The sequence below is a fragment of the Mesocricetus auratus genome, unplaced genomic scaffold (genome assembly GCF_017639785.1).
Source record: "Mesocricetus auratus isolate SY011 unplaced genomic scaffold, BCM_Maur_2.0 Super-Scaffold_100007, whole genome shotgun sequence".
In the NCBI taxonomy this organism is placed as follows: Eukaryota; Metazoa; Chordata; class Mammalia; order Rodentia; family Cricetidae; genus Mesocricetus; species Mesocricetus auratus.
The window spans coordinates 11,386,644-11,403,939 of record NW_024429191.1 but is presented as its reverse complement, the minus strand read 5'-3'; the positions used below and the strand labels follow the sequence as shown (position 1 = coordinate 11,403,939).

Genomic DNA, 17,296 nt, shown 5'->3' with positions numbered 1-17,296 from the left:
AAACAGTATTTGGAGGTGGATCTTTGAAGAGGTGATTATGTCACGAAATTGGGCCTTTATGATTCATACTCTTACAAAGGGTCCTCAAGAGCTCCCTGGATTTCTTTTACTTTCTAGTTTTCTTCTTAAAAAAAAAAAGACATGAGAAGAAGTCAAGAACCTACAAAAGGAGAACGGACTAGCCCCCAACCATGCTGGCATGACTTTGCATTGCTGCCCTTCAAAGCCACAAGAAACCCATCATCAGTGCAGCTTGTTAGGACCCAGGCTGCGGTACTCCGTGCTGACATCCTGATTGGTCAGAGGAAGTGTCTACTTCATACCTGCTCCTTGTCCTGCCTTGCATCATCCAATAAATTGCCCCACTCTCCACAGGACTCAATCAGACCACAGGGACATGCCCTACCCGAGGTCAGCTCCAGCCTGCTCCCCAAATCTACCACCTTTGCTGCATTTCATAGGTCCCTTATGCCTAGGACCCTGGGCCAGGTCCTGACAATTCCCTGCTTCTGCTATGCACTTTGGCCCTCTGAAGAAGCTTTAGTCATTATGCATAATAGTTTGTTCTAAATTTAGTGATTAGCATAAAATTACAAAAGAATAATTTGATCAAGTCTAATGTGATATTGTAAAATGATATCATAATGAGGCTAGAGGAAGTTCAAGTAGTGGCCCATAATCCTCACTCATATCGGCCCGGAAGGTGGCTCAGTGGACAAAATACTTTCTGGGAAAGCATGAGGACCAGAGTTGGGGACCACCGCCCCTCCTGCTCCCCCCCACCCTCCAACCCCAAGTATCACCAAGGCCTGGAAATAAACCCAACTTCCACTTCTAGAATTAACCCACCTCCCCACCCCGCACCCTCCCCCCACCCCATCCCCCCACATCCTCCCCCTGCACTCACATAAAACCTTGGGTGGAGCTGTGCTAGCCTGTAATCATGCAATGGGTGGTGAAGACTGTGTTGGGAGGTAACTCTATCAGAGAAGACAAGGACATGCTAAGAAACAGACAGCCTTTATTCTCACCCACTCAAGACTACAGAGAACTTGCCCAAATCATGCAGCCCTAAGCCTTGCTGTTCTCTTGATTTTCTTCCCCTTTTAATGCACAAAACCCACACTCTGGTTTGACACACCTCAATTAGCAACAAAAGTTAGAACAAGCAGAGCTGCAGAAGTCATAAGAGCAAGGTTGGTACAGTTAGGGACTTTCCCAGAACTGTGGACGATGATGGATTAGGTCTCCGTTCTGGTTTTGGCAGGTGTTGTGTTCTCAGTTCAGAATCCTGCCTCTAACATGGCATCAGCTGTGCTAAGGTCTGGGGGGCCTGTTTCCTGCCCCACAGGTTCTATGGGCATGAGTCAAACTGCGGACTCATCATGGGGTCATATCGTCCCCTCGGTACTAACCAAAACTTACTGTCTTACACACTTAAGTAAGCAGTTGAGGAAGTGAGGTTGTACAGTGAGATCTAGGCGCTAAAGGACTGATGTGGCCCAGCAATGGCCACAGTAGAGCAGTTAACCAGGTGACCAGGAGAAGATGGACTGATGCAAGTTAAGATTATTTCCAATCATGGCTAAACTCTAATTACCCCTGACTGGTGGGCATAGAAGCAACAAGTTCTTCCCAGTGCCTTACGGAGACCTCCTTGTTTCATGAAGAGATCCAAACCTCTTTGATTCTGAAGAGCAGCGCCCTCTAAGGAATCTACCTGGACTTCCAGACAGGAAATGGAATTTTCCAGATGGCCTAGGTCTATGTCTACTTGAGCACTGAGGTCCTTGAAGCTTTTATCCCTCATAATTAGGGCTGAAGTTCCAACTACAGAGTAGTCTGTGATGCCTACCCCCACCAACAAGGGAATGAGAATGGGGACAGTTCACTGCATGAGGAAGCCCACAATCCAGATTTAGGTAGACCCTGCCCTCTTCTCCATTATAGATGGACACCTGTGGTATAGCATGCGAAGGAGTGGGGGCTCCTCTAGAGCAAACAACTTAGAAGATGTACATTTAAGCCATTAGTACAAGTGAGCCAAGTATCTCCAAGGCCTGGAAATAAACTGAACTTCCACTTCCAGAATTAACCTGCTGTGTATGACTACAGGAATCTGCATGGGAGAAGCTATCTAGGGGATATCTTCGTAATATTAAGCAGGTGCCTTTTCCATGGAGGTCCCCCAGTTGGTCTTGATAGTTGGCATGGTTGGAAGTGGATCTTATTGTTTGATTAATTCCAAACCCATCATAATATGGGAGGCTTGGGAGACCAGGCCTAGCCAACAATTGTTAACCTATGTCTGATTGAGAGTGGTTAAGAGACGGATATAGTCCTTCCATTGATGGGGAAGTCCTGTGTATATGTCAATAAAGCACTGTTGGCCAATAGGGAAGCAAGATAGGTGGGACTAGGAGTCCAGGAGGACTCTGGGTAGGAGAAACACAGGGAGTCATCATGTAGCCCGCCAGAGAAGTAAGATGTCCGTCCGGTAAGATAAATACTTAGATTGGCAGTTATGGGGTAAATACTTAAGTCAGAGATAGCCAGTAAGAAACAAGCAAGGCCAACAGCTTCATAATTAATACAGCGTCTTGTGTGTTATTTGGGGACTACAATGCGGCAGAGCCCAGGAGACTGATAGGGAAAAACCAAAGCGGCTGAAAAGAAAAAGGCTTCTCTCTACATTCCAGCATCCTGAACACTGAGGATCTGGCTTCTGCTACCTCCCTGACTTTTAACCTCACAGTTACCAAAGGAATTCCTGGGGAAATTGGAGTTTGTGGGCTTGCCATCTTAGAGGGGCACATATTTTGGGAGTACCAAGATAGGTCTATTTGTATGGTGGTCTGGATGGCCCTTGATGGAAGCTTTTTCTTTGGATAGTAAAGTAGCCGCCTGGGTCCCAGAAAGTCACATATAACCCAACTCCCCAGGTTCTGCCAGTGGATAGATTGGCTATAAAAGTCCAGGTTTCTGTCTTTTTTGTTTCCCATACCCAGCATCTTGGCTTATAGTAGTATTGGGACATTCCCAGGGAAAGACAAAGAAAGTAAATAAGGACAAAAATAGTCATAGGGGCCATGTCAGTCTTCTCCTTTTTGGGTCAGAGGACTTGGTGATGACCCATCTGTCATTGTCCTCTATAGCCTCCTTCAGCTGGGTATGGTGGATCCATGGGATGACACCAGTGACATTTACCACTGTAAGGGTGATGAGGACTACAGGGTACAGGCCTTTCAACTTTAGTTCCAAGCTCTGGGATGACATTCTCTTTACCCACACAAGGTCACCAGGCTGGCACTTGTGGGAAAGCTCTGACATGGGCAAGAGTGTGCCCCCCAAACTGATGAACAGTTAGTCCTCTGGGCCTGTAAAGACTTGAGGAGGGAATGGCTCCTAAGTCCCCTGCTTTAGGAACATCTCTAACCTTAGGGAAGAGAGGGGAAGGCTACACAATCTCAAATGGGGTTAGTCCTTCTCGACATGAGGTATACCTGGCTCTTAGAAGGGCAAATGGTAGGAAGCTGGCCCAATTTTCAGTGGTCTCAAAGACATATTTAGTTAAAGTTTCCTTCAAAGTCTAGTAATTCTTCCTGCCTGTTGAGCTTTGAGGCCTACAGGTACAATGTAGTTTCCAATCAACATTTAGTACCTTTGCCAGATTTTTTGGAAACTTTGATCATGAAGGCCAGACTGGGCCATTGTTAGGCCCCAGGGAGATGGACAGCCCAAATCTGGGAATTAACTCTTACAGGAGTTTCTTGGTGAGTACTGAGGCTTTCTCCATTTGGGTGGGGTAGGCTTCCATACATCCAGAGAAGGTATCTTGGAAAACTAACAAATAGTTCTACCCAAGAACTGTGAATTTGATCTCTGTAAGGTCCACTTCCCCATGTTCTCCAGAGGTTCTTCCTCAGGCAGGGAGTCCCTCCTCAGTTCTCTTCCTCCTTTGGGCTTCATATGCACAAGCGGTACATCTAGATGCAATATCCTTAATGGGATTGTCTAGTTGAGAGATGTAACATCTGGGTCTGAGTAACTCAGCAGTCTAATTGCCCGAAGATGGGCAGCCCAGTGGAGTTTGGTGGACATCTGTTCTCCAGCAGTGGCAGGGAGTACATGTCTCGTATCCAACAAGGCAGGGAGTACAAGTCTTCCATCCAACAAGGCAAACAACAAAACCCAACCATTTGCCTCCTGGTTGGCATCCTTCCTTTTCCTACACTTGGCTTCTTCCTGTGTACAGGATGGATGCTGGAGTAATTCAGGTTTAGTCAAGGTAACCAAGAGCCAAGTGGAGAGGCCCCACTGGCTCTAGGGCCACCATCTAGGTAGCCAAGTCTGCTGCCCTGTTTCCTTGAGCCCATGGGCATGAACTGTGGCACAGGCATACTGACTGTCTGTACACAGTGATAGCTTTGCACCTCCCCCCAGTGAGGTGCCTGGGTTAATACCAGAAGTTCAGCCCTTTGTGCTAAGGTTCCTCAGTTGAGGGACTGTGTCTACACCATCTTGGCTTAGGTGACAACTGCGATCCTGGCATACCTGATTCCATCTTGAGCAAAACTGCTCCCATCAGTGTACGGTGCCTCTTGTTTTGCTGCAGCCATGGGCGATGAAACATGAACCACAAAACTCAACAAACCTACATGGAGTGCATCAGGAAAGGGAGTAAAGGGAGGGGTAGGTGTTGGCCAACTGGGAACAGAGGTGGAAAGGGGAAGGGAAGAGAAAAGAGGTAAAGAGAGAGAGAGAGAGGACAGGAGAGAAGAGGGAGACAGGAAAAGTCTGGTCTGCCCCAGGGGGACAGCACGACAGAGAGAAGGGGAAAGAGAGGAGCAGGAAAGAGAAGAGAGCAGAAACAGATGAGCAGGCAAAAAGACCATTAAGTGGGTAGGGTCTTTCTCTTAAGGGGGTCCTTTGCACCTCCATGGAACCCTGGGCTGACCAGAGTACTGCCTGAGTGCATTCTGCCAGGTGACAGGGGCAGGCCAGCATAATGCCTGAATCCTTACACCTTTCCCACTTCTCATACCAGAGCATCTGTTAGGTAAGGTGTGACAGATTGGACCTCCTCAGTCATTTCCAGGCAATCATGGAGACTGTTTGGGTATCATCTGGCAGCAGTCTGACTGGGCTGACAGCTGAAGTTTTACACAATGGGAGATGGGCAAGGTCCAGGAGATGAGCTTAATAATGAGTGTAGGAGAGTTTTTGAGCTCTTGTGACAACCTAGTCTGTGTCAGTTGGCCCATAAATCCTCCCTCTGGATCTGTTTATTCAAAGGTAAAATGGGCTGGGCAACAGAAGCAAAAGAAGGCATCCTTTAAGTCCAGAACTGTATATACTTGTTTCTCTGGAGACAGGAGACTCGGGAGTGTGTAGGGGTTAGGAACCACGGAATGAATAATCTCTACCCGCTTGTTGACCTCTCTGAGATCCTCCATGGGTCAGTAGCCCCAGGTGCCTAGCTTTAGCACTGGAATTGTGGGTGTCCAGGAGAATGGTAGGGGATGAGGGTCCCTGCTTTCTGTAGCTTATTAAAGTGTTAGAAATTGCCTGCTTGGCTTCCCAGCCCATAGGATACTGTTTGACCCATGCTGAGATAGCAGTACTTGGTAACTGAATGAGAACTGGCACTTGGTGGGTGGTCAGTCCTGGTGGGTTATCCTTAAACCAGACACTGGGAACTTACTCTTGCAAGTCCTGCAAATATCCCAAAGTTTGAGTGTTATTTTCATTTTCCAGACTTAGTTGGAACTTCCAACATGAATACAAGTTAGGGGTCGAGTAGGATTCAAGGTAGGATGGGTGGTGGCCTCCCCAAAGGATATGGTTGCCCTGTAGTTTTTGTAATAAATCTCTCCCAATTAGGGGATAGGAGCAGTCTTGTGTGACTAAGAAAGAGTTTGTCACAGTACCTTGTCCCAAGTCATCCAGAGAGAGAGCAATCTGTCCAGTTGCCCCGTGGACGGCTGTCCATTAAGACATCACTGGTCCAAGTGACTCTATCAGGACTGAATGAGCTGTGCCCATGTCAAACTGGTGCTTCTCTGGCCTTGTCTTTTCCCAGCATTCCTGGCTTCCCTCCCCGGGATCTCTCTTACTGTACTCCTTGAGGACTGCCAACTAGTGCTTGGTCAATCTTTTATTCTGCTTTTCTTCTGCAGAGTCAGTTATTATAAACTTTTTGAGCAATCTCCAATCATTTGGATCTATTCTTATCCTCACAACCTTCCATCTATTGGAGCTTCTTTCTACTATCTGGGGCAGGCTGTATAACAAAAACAGTATTGGTTGCTCACTGGTTTTCTGGGGCATCTGTGTCTATGGGGGTAAACATCAGTAAACTTCACAGAGGCACTCAAGGAACCCAGCAGGTGGTTCTCATTCACCTTCAACTCTCGGGTTTTCTAGCAGCTGTCGTTAATCCTCCTACCAGAGCCTGGTAAAATTGTCCAGAGTCTCCTTCCCTTGGTCAATGTTGGGGTCCCGACCAGGTTGAACTGAAGGGAAAATCTGGTCTGTCCAGGCTGCAATGTCCCACAGTGATCCCTTGCCTAACTTGGAGAAGCTTTTCTGCTCTCAAGCTGGATCTGCTCCATTCCTCACAATGAGGAGGTTGCCTGGAGCTGCTGGCAGTCATTCTGGGTGAGCTGGTGGGTGTAAAAGACTATCTCTAGGACACTAATGAGAACCTGAGTTTTCTTAGAGACTCATGGGTTCTGAGTTTTCCAGTAATACAGATCATTGGTTGAAAATGAGCATAAGCCATGGAAGGATAAGGGGAAGGGGAGGAACATGTCAGTTTTGGGTCCACTGGGGGTACCTCCCTTAAAGGGAGGATGGGAGAACCTTTGCTCCAGGGAGGTTCCTCCCAGAGACTCCAGAGCCAGCCCACTCCATGTGTGTGGAGGAGAGAGGGGGCCTGAGACAGAAGAGACCACCTCCCTGTACCCTCACAGCATGGCGCAGGAACTATTTTCCCTTCTCTGGGCATGACCCAGTGCTGCACTGAGATATACAAACAGGGAAAGTCAGCTTCTTCTGGAAGACCAAAAGAACAGACAGAGGCTTGGGTTTCTTTGGGAAAACTGGCCAAACCAAGAGGATTCGGGTCCCCAGTGACAGGGCACAGGTCCTAAGCCAGGAGAGTGGGTCTTGTGCCAGAGAAAGCCACGGATCAATATAGGGAAACTGGTGGGGGTCTCCAGCCACCACATTCCAGACCATCAGTGCCATCTGTAGGTCCAGATCGCCTTCATTAGGCCACCCAATTCATAAAGAAGAAGACCAACCCATTTCACAGCAAGTGTGGAGCTTTCCAGGTGGAAAACAGACACTGCATCCTCGTCCTCAAAACCCCCCATGCATTTCAGTGGTGTTTGGGACCCCTACATCTGTTTCTCCAGCCCATGGAACTGACAGAGACACATAGACGACAATAAAGACAATCAGGGGTGACCACCACACTGGCTTAACCCAGGGGCCCCAGTGACATCTCTCACGGATTCCATTCACCCGGACTACACACAACCTTTCCTAAGTGTCCTATGCTGGAGACGCCATAAACAGACTCTGCTCCAGACAAGAGTTTCTGGAGTTTCCTGTTGAGGGTGGAGGCGTTGGAAGCCTCAAGGTCCACAGGAGCAGAAGCAGGAGAAGTTCTGGGGCCCTGGAGTATTTCTAAGTGCTTACCTCCTAGGAGCCATCCTTCCACATGCTGTCAGCCCAGGGGATCTGCGGCCCCCAATGTCTCTGGAATTTTCTGGGGCCTGCAGAATGTTGTAAGGTAACTCCATCAGAAAACACATGGACCCACTAACAACCAAATACAAAGTCTTTTCTCTCGTTGTCCAGCAGCTTGAGGGGGTGGGGGACGGGACTGGGGACTCACTCAAATCATGCAGCCCCAAACCTTGCCATTTTTGCCTTTTTACGCACAAAACCCACATCCTACTTGGACACACTTTAATTAGCAAGATCTGTTCAAATAAACAGAGCTTAGCAGTCAAGAGAGCCAGGTTGGTACAGTTAGGGACCATCAGTGTGGACGATGATGGATTAGGTCTTGGTTCTTGTTCTTGGCAGGTGTTGGGGTCTATGTGATGGGGTCTTAGGTCAGAGTGGTGCCTCTAACATGTGTCAGTTGTAAGGTCTTGGAGCCTATTACAATAGAAAGGTCCTAGGGGCCCAGGGGCCAGCTAGTCCAGCCAAGCCACAAATTCCAGGTTCAGGGAGAGAACTTACTTCATCCAGGCTCAGTGAGAGAACTCGTCTCAAAAAGTAAGTGGTGAATGAATGAGGAGGATTCAGAAGTTGACTTGGGAGATCTACAGGCATATGCGCAGGTGCACATTCCTGCATACATGTGAGCACACACACACACACACACACGCACACACACACACACGGAGAAACCTCTACCCCTTTACAGCTATGTGTCCCGGCCTGCGGGGTCAGTCAACGGGGACCCTAGGGGAGGGAGTGAGATTGGGGGGACAAGAGACGCGAGAGGCGGGGACAAGACGGTATTCTGATCAAGTCTCATTTATTAAAAGTACCAACAGGGCTTAAGTAAGGCAGGTAGCAGAAGGGCGGGGGAGCAGAAGTTCTCCTTGGCAGGGTATGTTCCAAGGACACAAGTCTGCAGCTGGGGGAGTCTGGACTGTAGGCCAGGTGGCAGAAGGGCATGAGAGCCTGGATTGCAGGCCTTGAAAATGTGCTGTACAGGAAGATAAGCAGGCACAGAGAATAGAAACTTAACTAAGTGTTAGTCTTTAAGAATACAGTAGGAATATTAAGATGGCTTCTATTATGCTATCCTTATTTAGGGCCCTCCACAGCTATGGTTACTAGTAAATCAAATGAAATGGTGATAAGGAAAACAAGAAGCTTATCTTGGTGATGCTTCTGCTGAGAACAACTAATTTTGGTTAAAATAAAAGAAAGCTGCTTACAAAAAAATAGAAAGCCTGCTACTGACGAGGAAATCAATGCAACAGGGAAACAAGTATTTTATCTAACAGGAGAAAGCACTTACACACAAGCTGGGAAGATGAGAAGCGAGCCGGCTTCCGAGAGAGAGCTTTTGCTTTCCCTTCCCCTTATACCATCACCTGTCCCTGTGTTGTGGGCTCACCCCTACATGCTACTGTGTTAATCTCATTTCTATCTCCACACAGAACACTTGTTAGGAGCAGTTGTGGAGGCCCAGGCCATCATCAGTAAGCCCCATGATCAGTCTTTAGGTTGGGAGTGAAGTCACAAGTCATGGTAAGGGTGCCTGGCACCTCGTCATCCAGGACGCTACCAGAGAGGGGTAGTGACTGGAGTCTTAAGATCCCTCTAAGGGAGGATCCCAAAGATCTAATGACCTCTCATTAGCTCCCTCTCCCCCAAAGTTCTATCATACCCCCAAACTTGGATACTGAGGTCTATCAGTATCCAAGGCACCGCAGCTGGACTCTGAGTTCCGTATCTGTTCCAACTGATACATTTTTGTTCTCTTTACATGAGCAAAAACTAGAAAGTCGGTGAATTAGGTAAATTCACCCATAAACATACCTATAAATTGCCTTCAAGCTTGTTTCTTTAATCTTATCCTATTCCATTAATTTTTTTAAAAAACGATCTCTTCAGTAGGCATCTAATTGACTCATTCAAATAAAGGCTCCTGGGCACCATTACATCCTCTTCGGGTACTGTAAGGACCAACAGGTTTGAATTGCCTTTCATATGCTTATCTGCTCTCTATTTGTCCTTTCTCTGGAAGCAGCAGCATGGTTTTTTCATTTTGGTTTGAGTTTTGCTATTGCTGTTGCCTCACTTTCAATGAGTTATTTGTTTCCCTGTTGCTGGCTTCTAGGAATCCTTTCTGTAGGCTGAATGTGAGCCCTTGATCAAATATATGCCCTGCTAACCTTCTCAAAGCCCAGAGATTACTTTTTATTTTATTTTTTATTTCATGTGTATAAGTGTTTGTCTACATGTGTGTATGTGTATCATGTGCATGTCTAGTGCCAGCAGGAGCCAAAAGAGGACATCAGGTTCCCTGGAACTATAGTTACAAGTAGCTCCTAGGCCATGTGAGTGCTGGGAACTGAGTCCAGGTCCCTGCAACAGCAGCTTGTGCTTTTAATCTCTGAGCTGTCTCTCCAGTCCCCTTTCTTCTCCTCCTCCCCCTCCCCCTCCTTCTCTTCCTCATCCTTCTTCCTCTTCCTCTACTTCTCTGAGTCAGGGTTTCTATGTATAGCCCTGACTGTCCTGGAACTCGCTCCTAGTTGTTGTAAGCACGTAGAAATATGATTGATTCTTGCACATTCCTGTGTCTCCTTGCTTCCCTTCTATACTAGATTTTCCGAGGGTTCTTTTTATTGGGACTGGATTATTAAAGTTAATTTATGTGCGTGTATATGTACCATGTGAGCTGATTGCGTGAAGGAGCTGCTGAAGGAGCGAGGCTCACCTGATGTGACTTCTAGAAACTGAGCCCGGGTCCTCTGCAAAAGAACTAAGTACCCTTAACCGCTGAGTCGTCTCTCCAGCCCCTAGATGCTAATTTTTATCAAATTACTTTTCCCAGTTAACTGCATTTCTAGTGTAAAGCCCACTTACTTATTCATGATACATTCCTAGTTTTTTTCCTGTGGCTAAGTTGGATTTCCTAATATTTTGTTGAAGATTTTTGTCACCTACATTTTGGGATGTATTGGCCAGTGACATGCTTGTATTATATTGTCTTTATCTGGTTTGATACCGTTGTATCACTGGCCTGGTAAGGCAAGTTAAGAATAATGTGTGCTCTGGTGTGGTGGTTCGCTCTTTTACATGGCACCTCCTAAGTGATTGTCCGTGTCAAGATGAAGCTGCACATGTCCCTCCCAGCCACTGGGAAATGAGGGCATGCCTGCCTGACTGACAGATACTCCGGGGATCTTTCAGTTCTCCTCTAACTGGCAGTTCTTATGCCATCTGCTAGGGGCTATTTGCTAACGTCCAGAGGCATTTTTTTTTTTGGTCAACACAATTTGGACCTTCAGAGATACTACTGGCACCTAATAGGTAAATGCAAGGATATTGTCAACAAATACGCAAGACAGCCTGCCGCTTCTCCCAAAAGTAACTATCCATCCAATGCATTCATGGTCTTAACGTGAATTCTGTATGTGCCACATTCATTCATTCATTCATTCATTCCAGCTGTACTGGTGTCTGTCATTGTAACAGAGTCCCGCGTGGAACCCCTTTATCTGACAGTGTGGGTTGTCTATGTAGAGGCTTTACTTTTTAGTCTTACAGATATTAAGATTTCGGCACCTTTTTAATGAATCCGTACTAGCTGGTCAAAGTCTCCTGTTATCTCCATTTTCTCTCCCTGGGGTCTGCTGTGTCTGGCCCTGTTGGATCATGCATTTGTTCCTGTCCTCACGGCTGCAGGGAGGAGGGCTTCGCTTTGGCTCATGGATCTGGAGCTTCCATCCATCCTGGCAGGAGGCGTGTCTGGGGACCAGCTGCTGTCAGGAAGCAGGAAGCAGAGGGAGGAGTTGGCCCCACACAGCTGGCGTTCTCCTTTTCCACTTTACTTGTTCTGAGACTCCAGCGCATGGGAAAGTGGCCTGCCCCTGGTATTCAGGGATGATCTTCCTCACAGCTAACCCTCTCCGGGGGAGCCCTCAAGGATACACCCAGAGCTGTGCCTCAATGCCCTGGGTGCTTCTTCATCCAAACAGGTTCATGGTAGAAGCAAACAGCCACATGGTACCATCCCAGTCATCTGCCTTTCTAAACCCCCTTTTCATTTCTCTTTTCTGTTGTCAAATGATGCTTAATTGAACTCTTTTCTTTCGTAGTTCTTAAACAGCTAGACATACTGAGATGCCATTATGTTGTCCTCTAGAATGCATAGCTGTGCTGCGCATCACTATTGCAGGCTGCAGAGGGAACCCCAGTACCTCTTACAGAAATGCAGAGTTCTTCTGCAGCTGAGACCAGCCAAATCTGTCAGAAACCTTAGGGATCATCACAAGTGCCGTATGCTGTTGTTTTCTGTTTCTTTCTATCTCTGGTTAGTTCCCTGAAGGGGATAGAGGGTAGAGGCAGGAACCTCGTACTCTGTAACCTGGGTCTGTGTGTTCTGAATGGTCCCTGGAGTCCATGGGCCTTTCTAGTAAACTGTTTTCTTAGCATTGCTGCAACAGTCTAGTCAGGTTTGGTTTTGTTTGGAAGACCCAGGAGGTTGCTATTAGAGGTCAGACAGACAGAGCACTGACTTTGCTACCCATTTGTCTTAGGCTCACAACTTTGATCTTGCTGTGGTCAAGCCTAGATGACCAGGAAGAGGTAGCTACTGCTAACGCTGTATAGGTACTGACCTAGTTACACTGTGTTTGGACTGTGTTTCCTATTGCTAGGGTGCAGTTCATACCCATTTCCCCTCCATGTTGACAAAACCATTTTTAATTAGTTTGTTTCTACCATATGCTTAAATATCAGTGTACAGTTTCATTTCTTTACTCTCGTTCTCTCAACTTTTTGGTTTCTATTTTTTCTACCTCTTTTTGGTTATTTGAACTTTATTTTATTCTATTTCAATGTGTCTATTGATTTTTATCATCTCACACACACACACACACACACACATCTTTGTATCTTTTTGGCTGTCCCAAGATTGCAATAGACATACTTAACTTTTCACAGGTGACTTGGGCTCAAAGCTTTACTACACTAAGTGGTCCACAGAACGAACCACTGACACCATCTTGATTCCTTTCCTCAGACTCTGTACAATAGTTGTCTTACGGGTCACATACACTGAAAACCTCATCAAAAGGTGTGATAGTATTTGTTTTCAACCCTTAACTTTTTTAATATTTTGGTTGTGAGCCTAGCCTTTAACGCTGAGCTATCCCTCCAGCCCCCCCAACACATTTTTTTATGCCAGAATGATACTGCTTTATTTGGAACCCTCAACTTCATTCTACAACAAGGTAAGAATCCTACACGTCACTCCAACCACAGTCCTTGTCTTAATTAGAGTTTCTATTGCTGTGAGGAGACACTATGACCACAGCAACTCTTACAAGGAAAAGATTTAATTGGTGTGGCTGGCTTACAGTTCAGAGGTTCAACCCATTATCATCATGGTGGGATGTGGCAGTGTGCAGGCTGATAAGGGGCTCGAGAAGGAGCTGAGAGTCTCACATCTTGTAGGCAACAGGAAGTGGTCTGAGAATACTAATCGGTATCTGAACATAAGAGACCTCAAATCCCACTGCCACAGTGACCCACTTCCTCCAACAAGACCACACCTACTCCAACAAGACCACACCTACTCCAACAAGACCACACCTACTCCAACAAGGTCACATCTCCTAGCAGGGTCTCTCCTTTGGAGGCCATTTTCTTTCAGACCACCACAGTCCTCTTCCCAACTTATCTTTTAGCCTAATGTGTAACCAAGCCTAGGTATCTCCTGGCCTCCAGACAAGCCCTTTTCTGCACCTCACTAAACTCTGGGGACCTCTGGATTGAATAGTGTATGTGTTCTTTTGTTGTTGTTTCCCCCTTGTCAATCAGTCAGGAGCTGTCATAGGGAATTTCTTTGTACTTTGAAACGGCAGCAATATGATTGGATAAAAATGTTCTCAGTTGAACATGCGGTTGTTGACTACATTGCACTGGCCTTGTGCAATGCTTGAACCTGGAAGTCATTGCGGTCTTTGGAAGGGAGGGGAAGGAAGACAGATATTCTTTAGAATACTTCCCTCTCACATACTGCATCTTCTTTTAATGTGTGCAGCTCCCATGTGTGACAGCCTTCACAGCCTCATAAACCTCTTCACACACACGTGGTTTTATTTCCAAACGGTACAGATGACGCACACTTTCCCATGCTTTTTAACTAACTGGGGTGACTTCTAGCACACATGACAAGATATTAGAAAATCAAAGTGAGGAGGGTGCTCAATACTGGGACAGGTGGTCATGAAACACAGGAACCGCACTGTAGCTGGTGATGAACAGCCAACAGGGACTGGAGCCACACCTGGGAGATGTCCCTGGCAGTGGACTTGAACCATCTCTATGGTTGGACTAGGCATTCAGAACACTGTTCACAAGTCAAAGGTGTTTCTGTGGGTATATTCTCGTCCCATGTTCGTTGTCATTCTGCAATGGAAGCGTTATCCTCAGCCAGAGATGAGGAAGCAGGGGCTTAGTGTGCAGTTATTCAATGTGCAGGAGCCACAGAGTCAGGGCTGACCCTGCCGCTTCACCCCTTCCCACTCTGGACATCAGACTGCGTGTCATCTAATAGGGACTTTGGGGACAGAGAGTCAGCATTCAAATCCTAGTTCTGATCTTTTCCAGGTCTGTGACCTTAGCTGCCCTGGACAAGCCTGGGGCAATTGTGAGCTCAACAGCTCAAGTCTGTGCAGTGCTTCATGATCCCCATTTTCCTGCTGGCGTGTGCACTCTACATGCGGTCCCCATTTCCAGGTCACTGTTTCGTGCTGGCGTGTGCACTCTGCATGCGGCCCCCATTTCCAAGTCAGTTAGAAACCACATTTTGCAAGTGAGGGTGGAAGCTTGAAAGAGATGGGAAAGGTATTACTGCATGGGAAATGAGAAATAATTGCCAGTTTACTTTGTCTTCTAACTCCAAAGCAGGTGTTTTGTTTGTTTGTTTGTTTGTTTTTCAACTGTGTTTCTTTTTAATTTAAGTTAGAAACAAGCTTGCTTCACATGTCAATCACAGCTCCCTCTCCCTCCCTCCTCCCCATCCCTCCCCACCAGACCTCCCTAGCCCCCCATCCAATCTCCACTCCAATCCCCAGGGAGGGTGAGGCCCTCCATGGAGGATCTCCAGAGTCTGTCATGTCATCCAGGGTACGGTCTAGGTCCTCCTTCAAGAGTCCCGGCTGAGAGAGCATCCCACATTGTGGGATGGGCACTCAAAGTCTGTTTGTACGCCAGGGATAAATACTACCCAAGGCCCCATAGGTTACCTAGGCCTCCTCACTGACACCCACATTCAGGGGGTCTGGGTCAATCTGGGGTCCAAGAGCTCCCCCTTTTTCAGGCCAACTGTTTCTGTGGGTTAAACCAGCTCAGTCTTAACTCCTTTGCCCATCAGTTCTTCCTTTATGTCACTGGATTCCAGGAGTTCAGTTCAGTGTTTTATCTGTGGGTATCTGCCTCTGCTTTCATCAGTCACTGGATGAAGGTTCTGTTTCCCAGACTCTCTGGCAGTGGAATTGTACAAAGCAGGTGTTTTGAACCATTCTGCTTTATAGTATTGAATATTGTTAGGGAAGCTTTAGTAAGAGGTGAGCCCTTCCCCTAAAAAAGAAAAAATTAGTGCCTGCTTTTTCTAGTCTCCACCCCCCCACACACAACCAAAGATTCAAGAATCCCGTTTTACATAATTGTATAATTTTTAAAAGCCAGATTATTGTTTTTGGCATAGCCAAAATCCCTTCCACTTTTTTTTTTTTGAAACCGTTTGTCCTATGCAGGGGTTGTGGCCATGCATGAGAAACAGCAGGTGGTGCCAGATGACAGGTGGTGTGGGATCCGTCCCCGGTGGGAGGCGCGAGCAGGCGAGCAGGCTGGCAGCTGCCAAGAGCGCTGGCGCCTTGCTCTCAGAAGCTCCGGATCCAGGCACGCAAGGGCTGCTTTCTCAGCGCCACGAGCTCGGTCTGTGGAGGGAGGACTCCTGCTTGTCCTCCTCCTCTACATATTGGCTTGACTCTGCTCTGACCCCCACCAGTGCTGCACAGTAAGTAGGCATTTGTTTTTGTTGTAACCACTCCGCAGCCTCCTCCCAGCCCTTACCACCCTGTCATCCCCACAACAACCCTGTTCTGTCTAATTATGTCCCACCGCAGGACTGACAGGAGAAATTCAGTTGTGCTGGGCTTTTGAGGGTGGGGTGAAAGCAATGCTTGACTTCAAAGGGAGCTGCAGAGAAATAAACGTATTTGTTTATTTAGTTGGCAATCTTGCAATATGGGGGCTGCTAACTTTCCATGAAAAAAAAAGCCCTTGGCTATTGAGGAAATGGAGGTATTTTATGGCTGAATAACGAGATTAGGTTCAACACAGCCCCTTTCCGATTTTGAAACGCGAATCTCGTGTACAATCTACATATTGTGTTTTTTAAAAAGGTAAGGTGAGAGATGTTGAATGTATTTAATTGTGTTTAAGAGATCGGGAAGAAAAGGTAAAAAGCAGTGTGGGTGGTGAGGTGAAATGTATCCTTCTGCAGGGGACCCATAGTAATGGAGTTTCCTTTTGTGCTGAAAACAAGCTTGCCAGTGGGGTTCTAGGGATATGTTAGCTATGGTGTCTTCGTATTTTTAAGCTTTTTTTTTTTAATGAAGATCTGAGATTTTTTTCCTTTTTTTTCTGCTCCCTAATTTGAGGGTTGGTGAACTCAGTGGGCAGTTGGCACACTCTGCTGGTTAATGAAGTTTCCTTGGACAATGGGAACCATGTCAGGAAATCGAGTGGGAGATTGATGGCCAGCACCAGAGTGGACGCTGCTGGAGGGGAGCTGTAGTGGACTATCGTCAGCCCCTCATCCTCCCGCTGTAACCAGAATTCTGCTGCTTGCCTTAGGTCTGGAAAAAAAACCGAAGTATGGTGAAGCTGAACAGCAACCCTGGAGAGAAGGGAGCCAAGCCGCCTTCGGTGGAGGATGGCTTCCAGACTGTTCCTCTCATCACGCCCTTGGAGGTTAATCATTTACAGCTGTCTGCTCCGGAGAAGGTAATAGGTGATCTTCCTTCCCTTGTCCCCCAGGTTACCCCAACCCAAGATCCCAAGCAGCAAAAGATTCACCGCCTCAAACCCTTTCGTTCTCCCAGGCACCAAATAGGCTCCCTTCCTTGGAAAATATTCTATCCAGAGATGAAATATCTCCTGTGTTGTTATTGCAGATTTATGGTGTTTGTTCATATCTACATACACTGGCAAGAAAATTAATGTTTTCTTGTTAAGATTGTATCATGGCAGGTGAATACACACAAGCTTCTACATAGTGATGAAGGGGAAAAAAAAACAACCCTGTCTTAATTTTCTTGAGGGGTTTCAAAAATTGATTGGTAAAGATAGGAAGGCAGGGACTTGGATTCAGTCCCTTGGATTCAGTTTGTACCTGCTAAGGTCGCCCCTGTCCTAGCAGTTGATTATTTAAAAAACAACAACAACAACAACAAAAAACGAACTTGCAAAACCCTTCTTCAGATGAACCCGGTGCATTGTGGTAAATACTGGACTGAGC

At 46.8% G+C, this 17,296-nt stretch overlaps 1 protein-coding gene across 2 annotated transcripts in view; it reads left to right on the top strand.

Moving 5' to 3' along the window:
* The first annotated feature begins 15,620 nt into the window (after positions 1-15,620).
* Positions 15,621-17,296, top strand: part of Nsg2 (neuronal vesicle trafficking associated 2) — a 57,816-nt gene continuing 56,140 nt past the window's right edge. The window contains exons 1-2 of one of the 2 annotated variants that reach the window (XM_021233853.2): positions 15,621-15,790; positions 16,633-16,782. In XM_021233853.2, the coding sequence (XP_021089512.1) occupies positions 16,654-16,782 (129 nt within the window). In that variant the 5' untranslated portion in view covers positions 15,621-15,790; positions 16,633-16,653. Of the gene's footprint in view, positions 15,791-15,925; positions 16,179-16,632; positions 16,783-17,296 lie in introns of those variants that run through there. The other variant, XM_040748410.1, reaches the window with a different exon arrangement.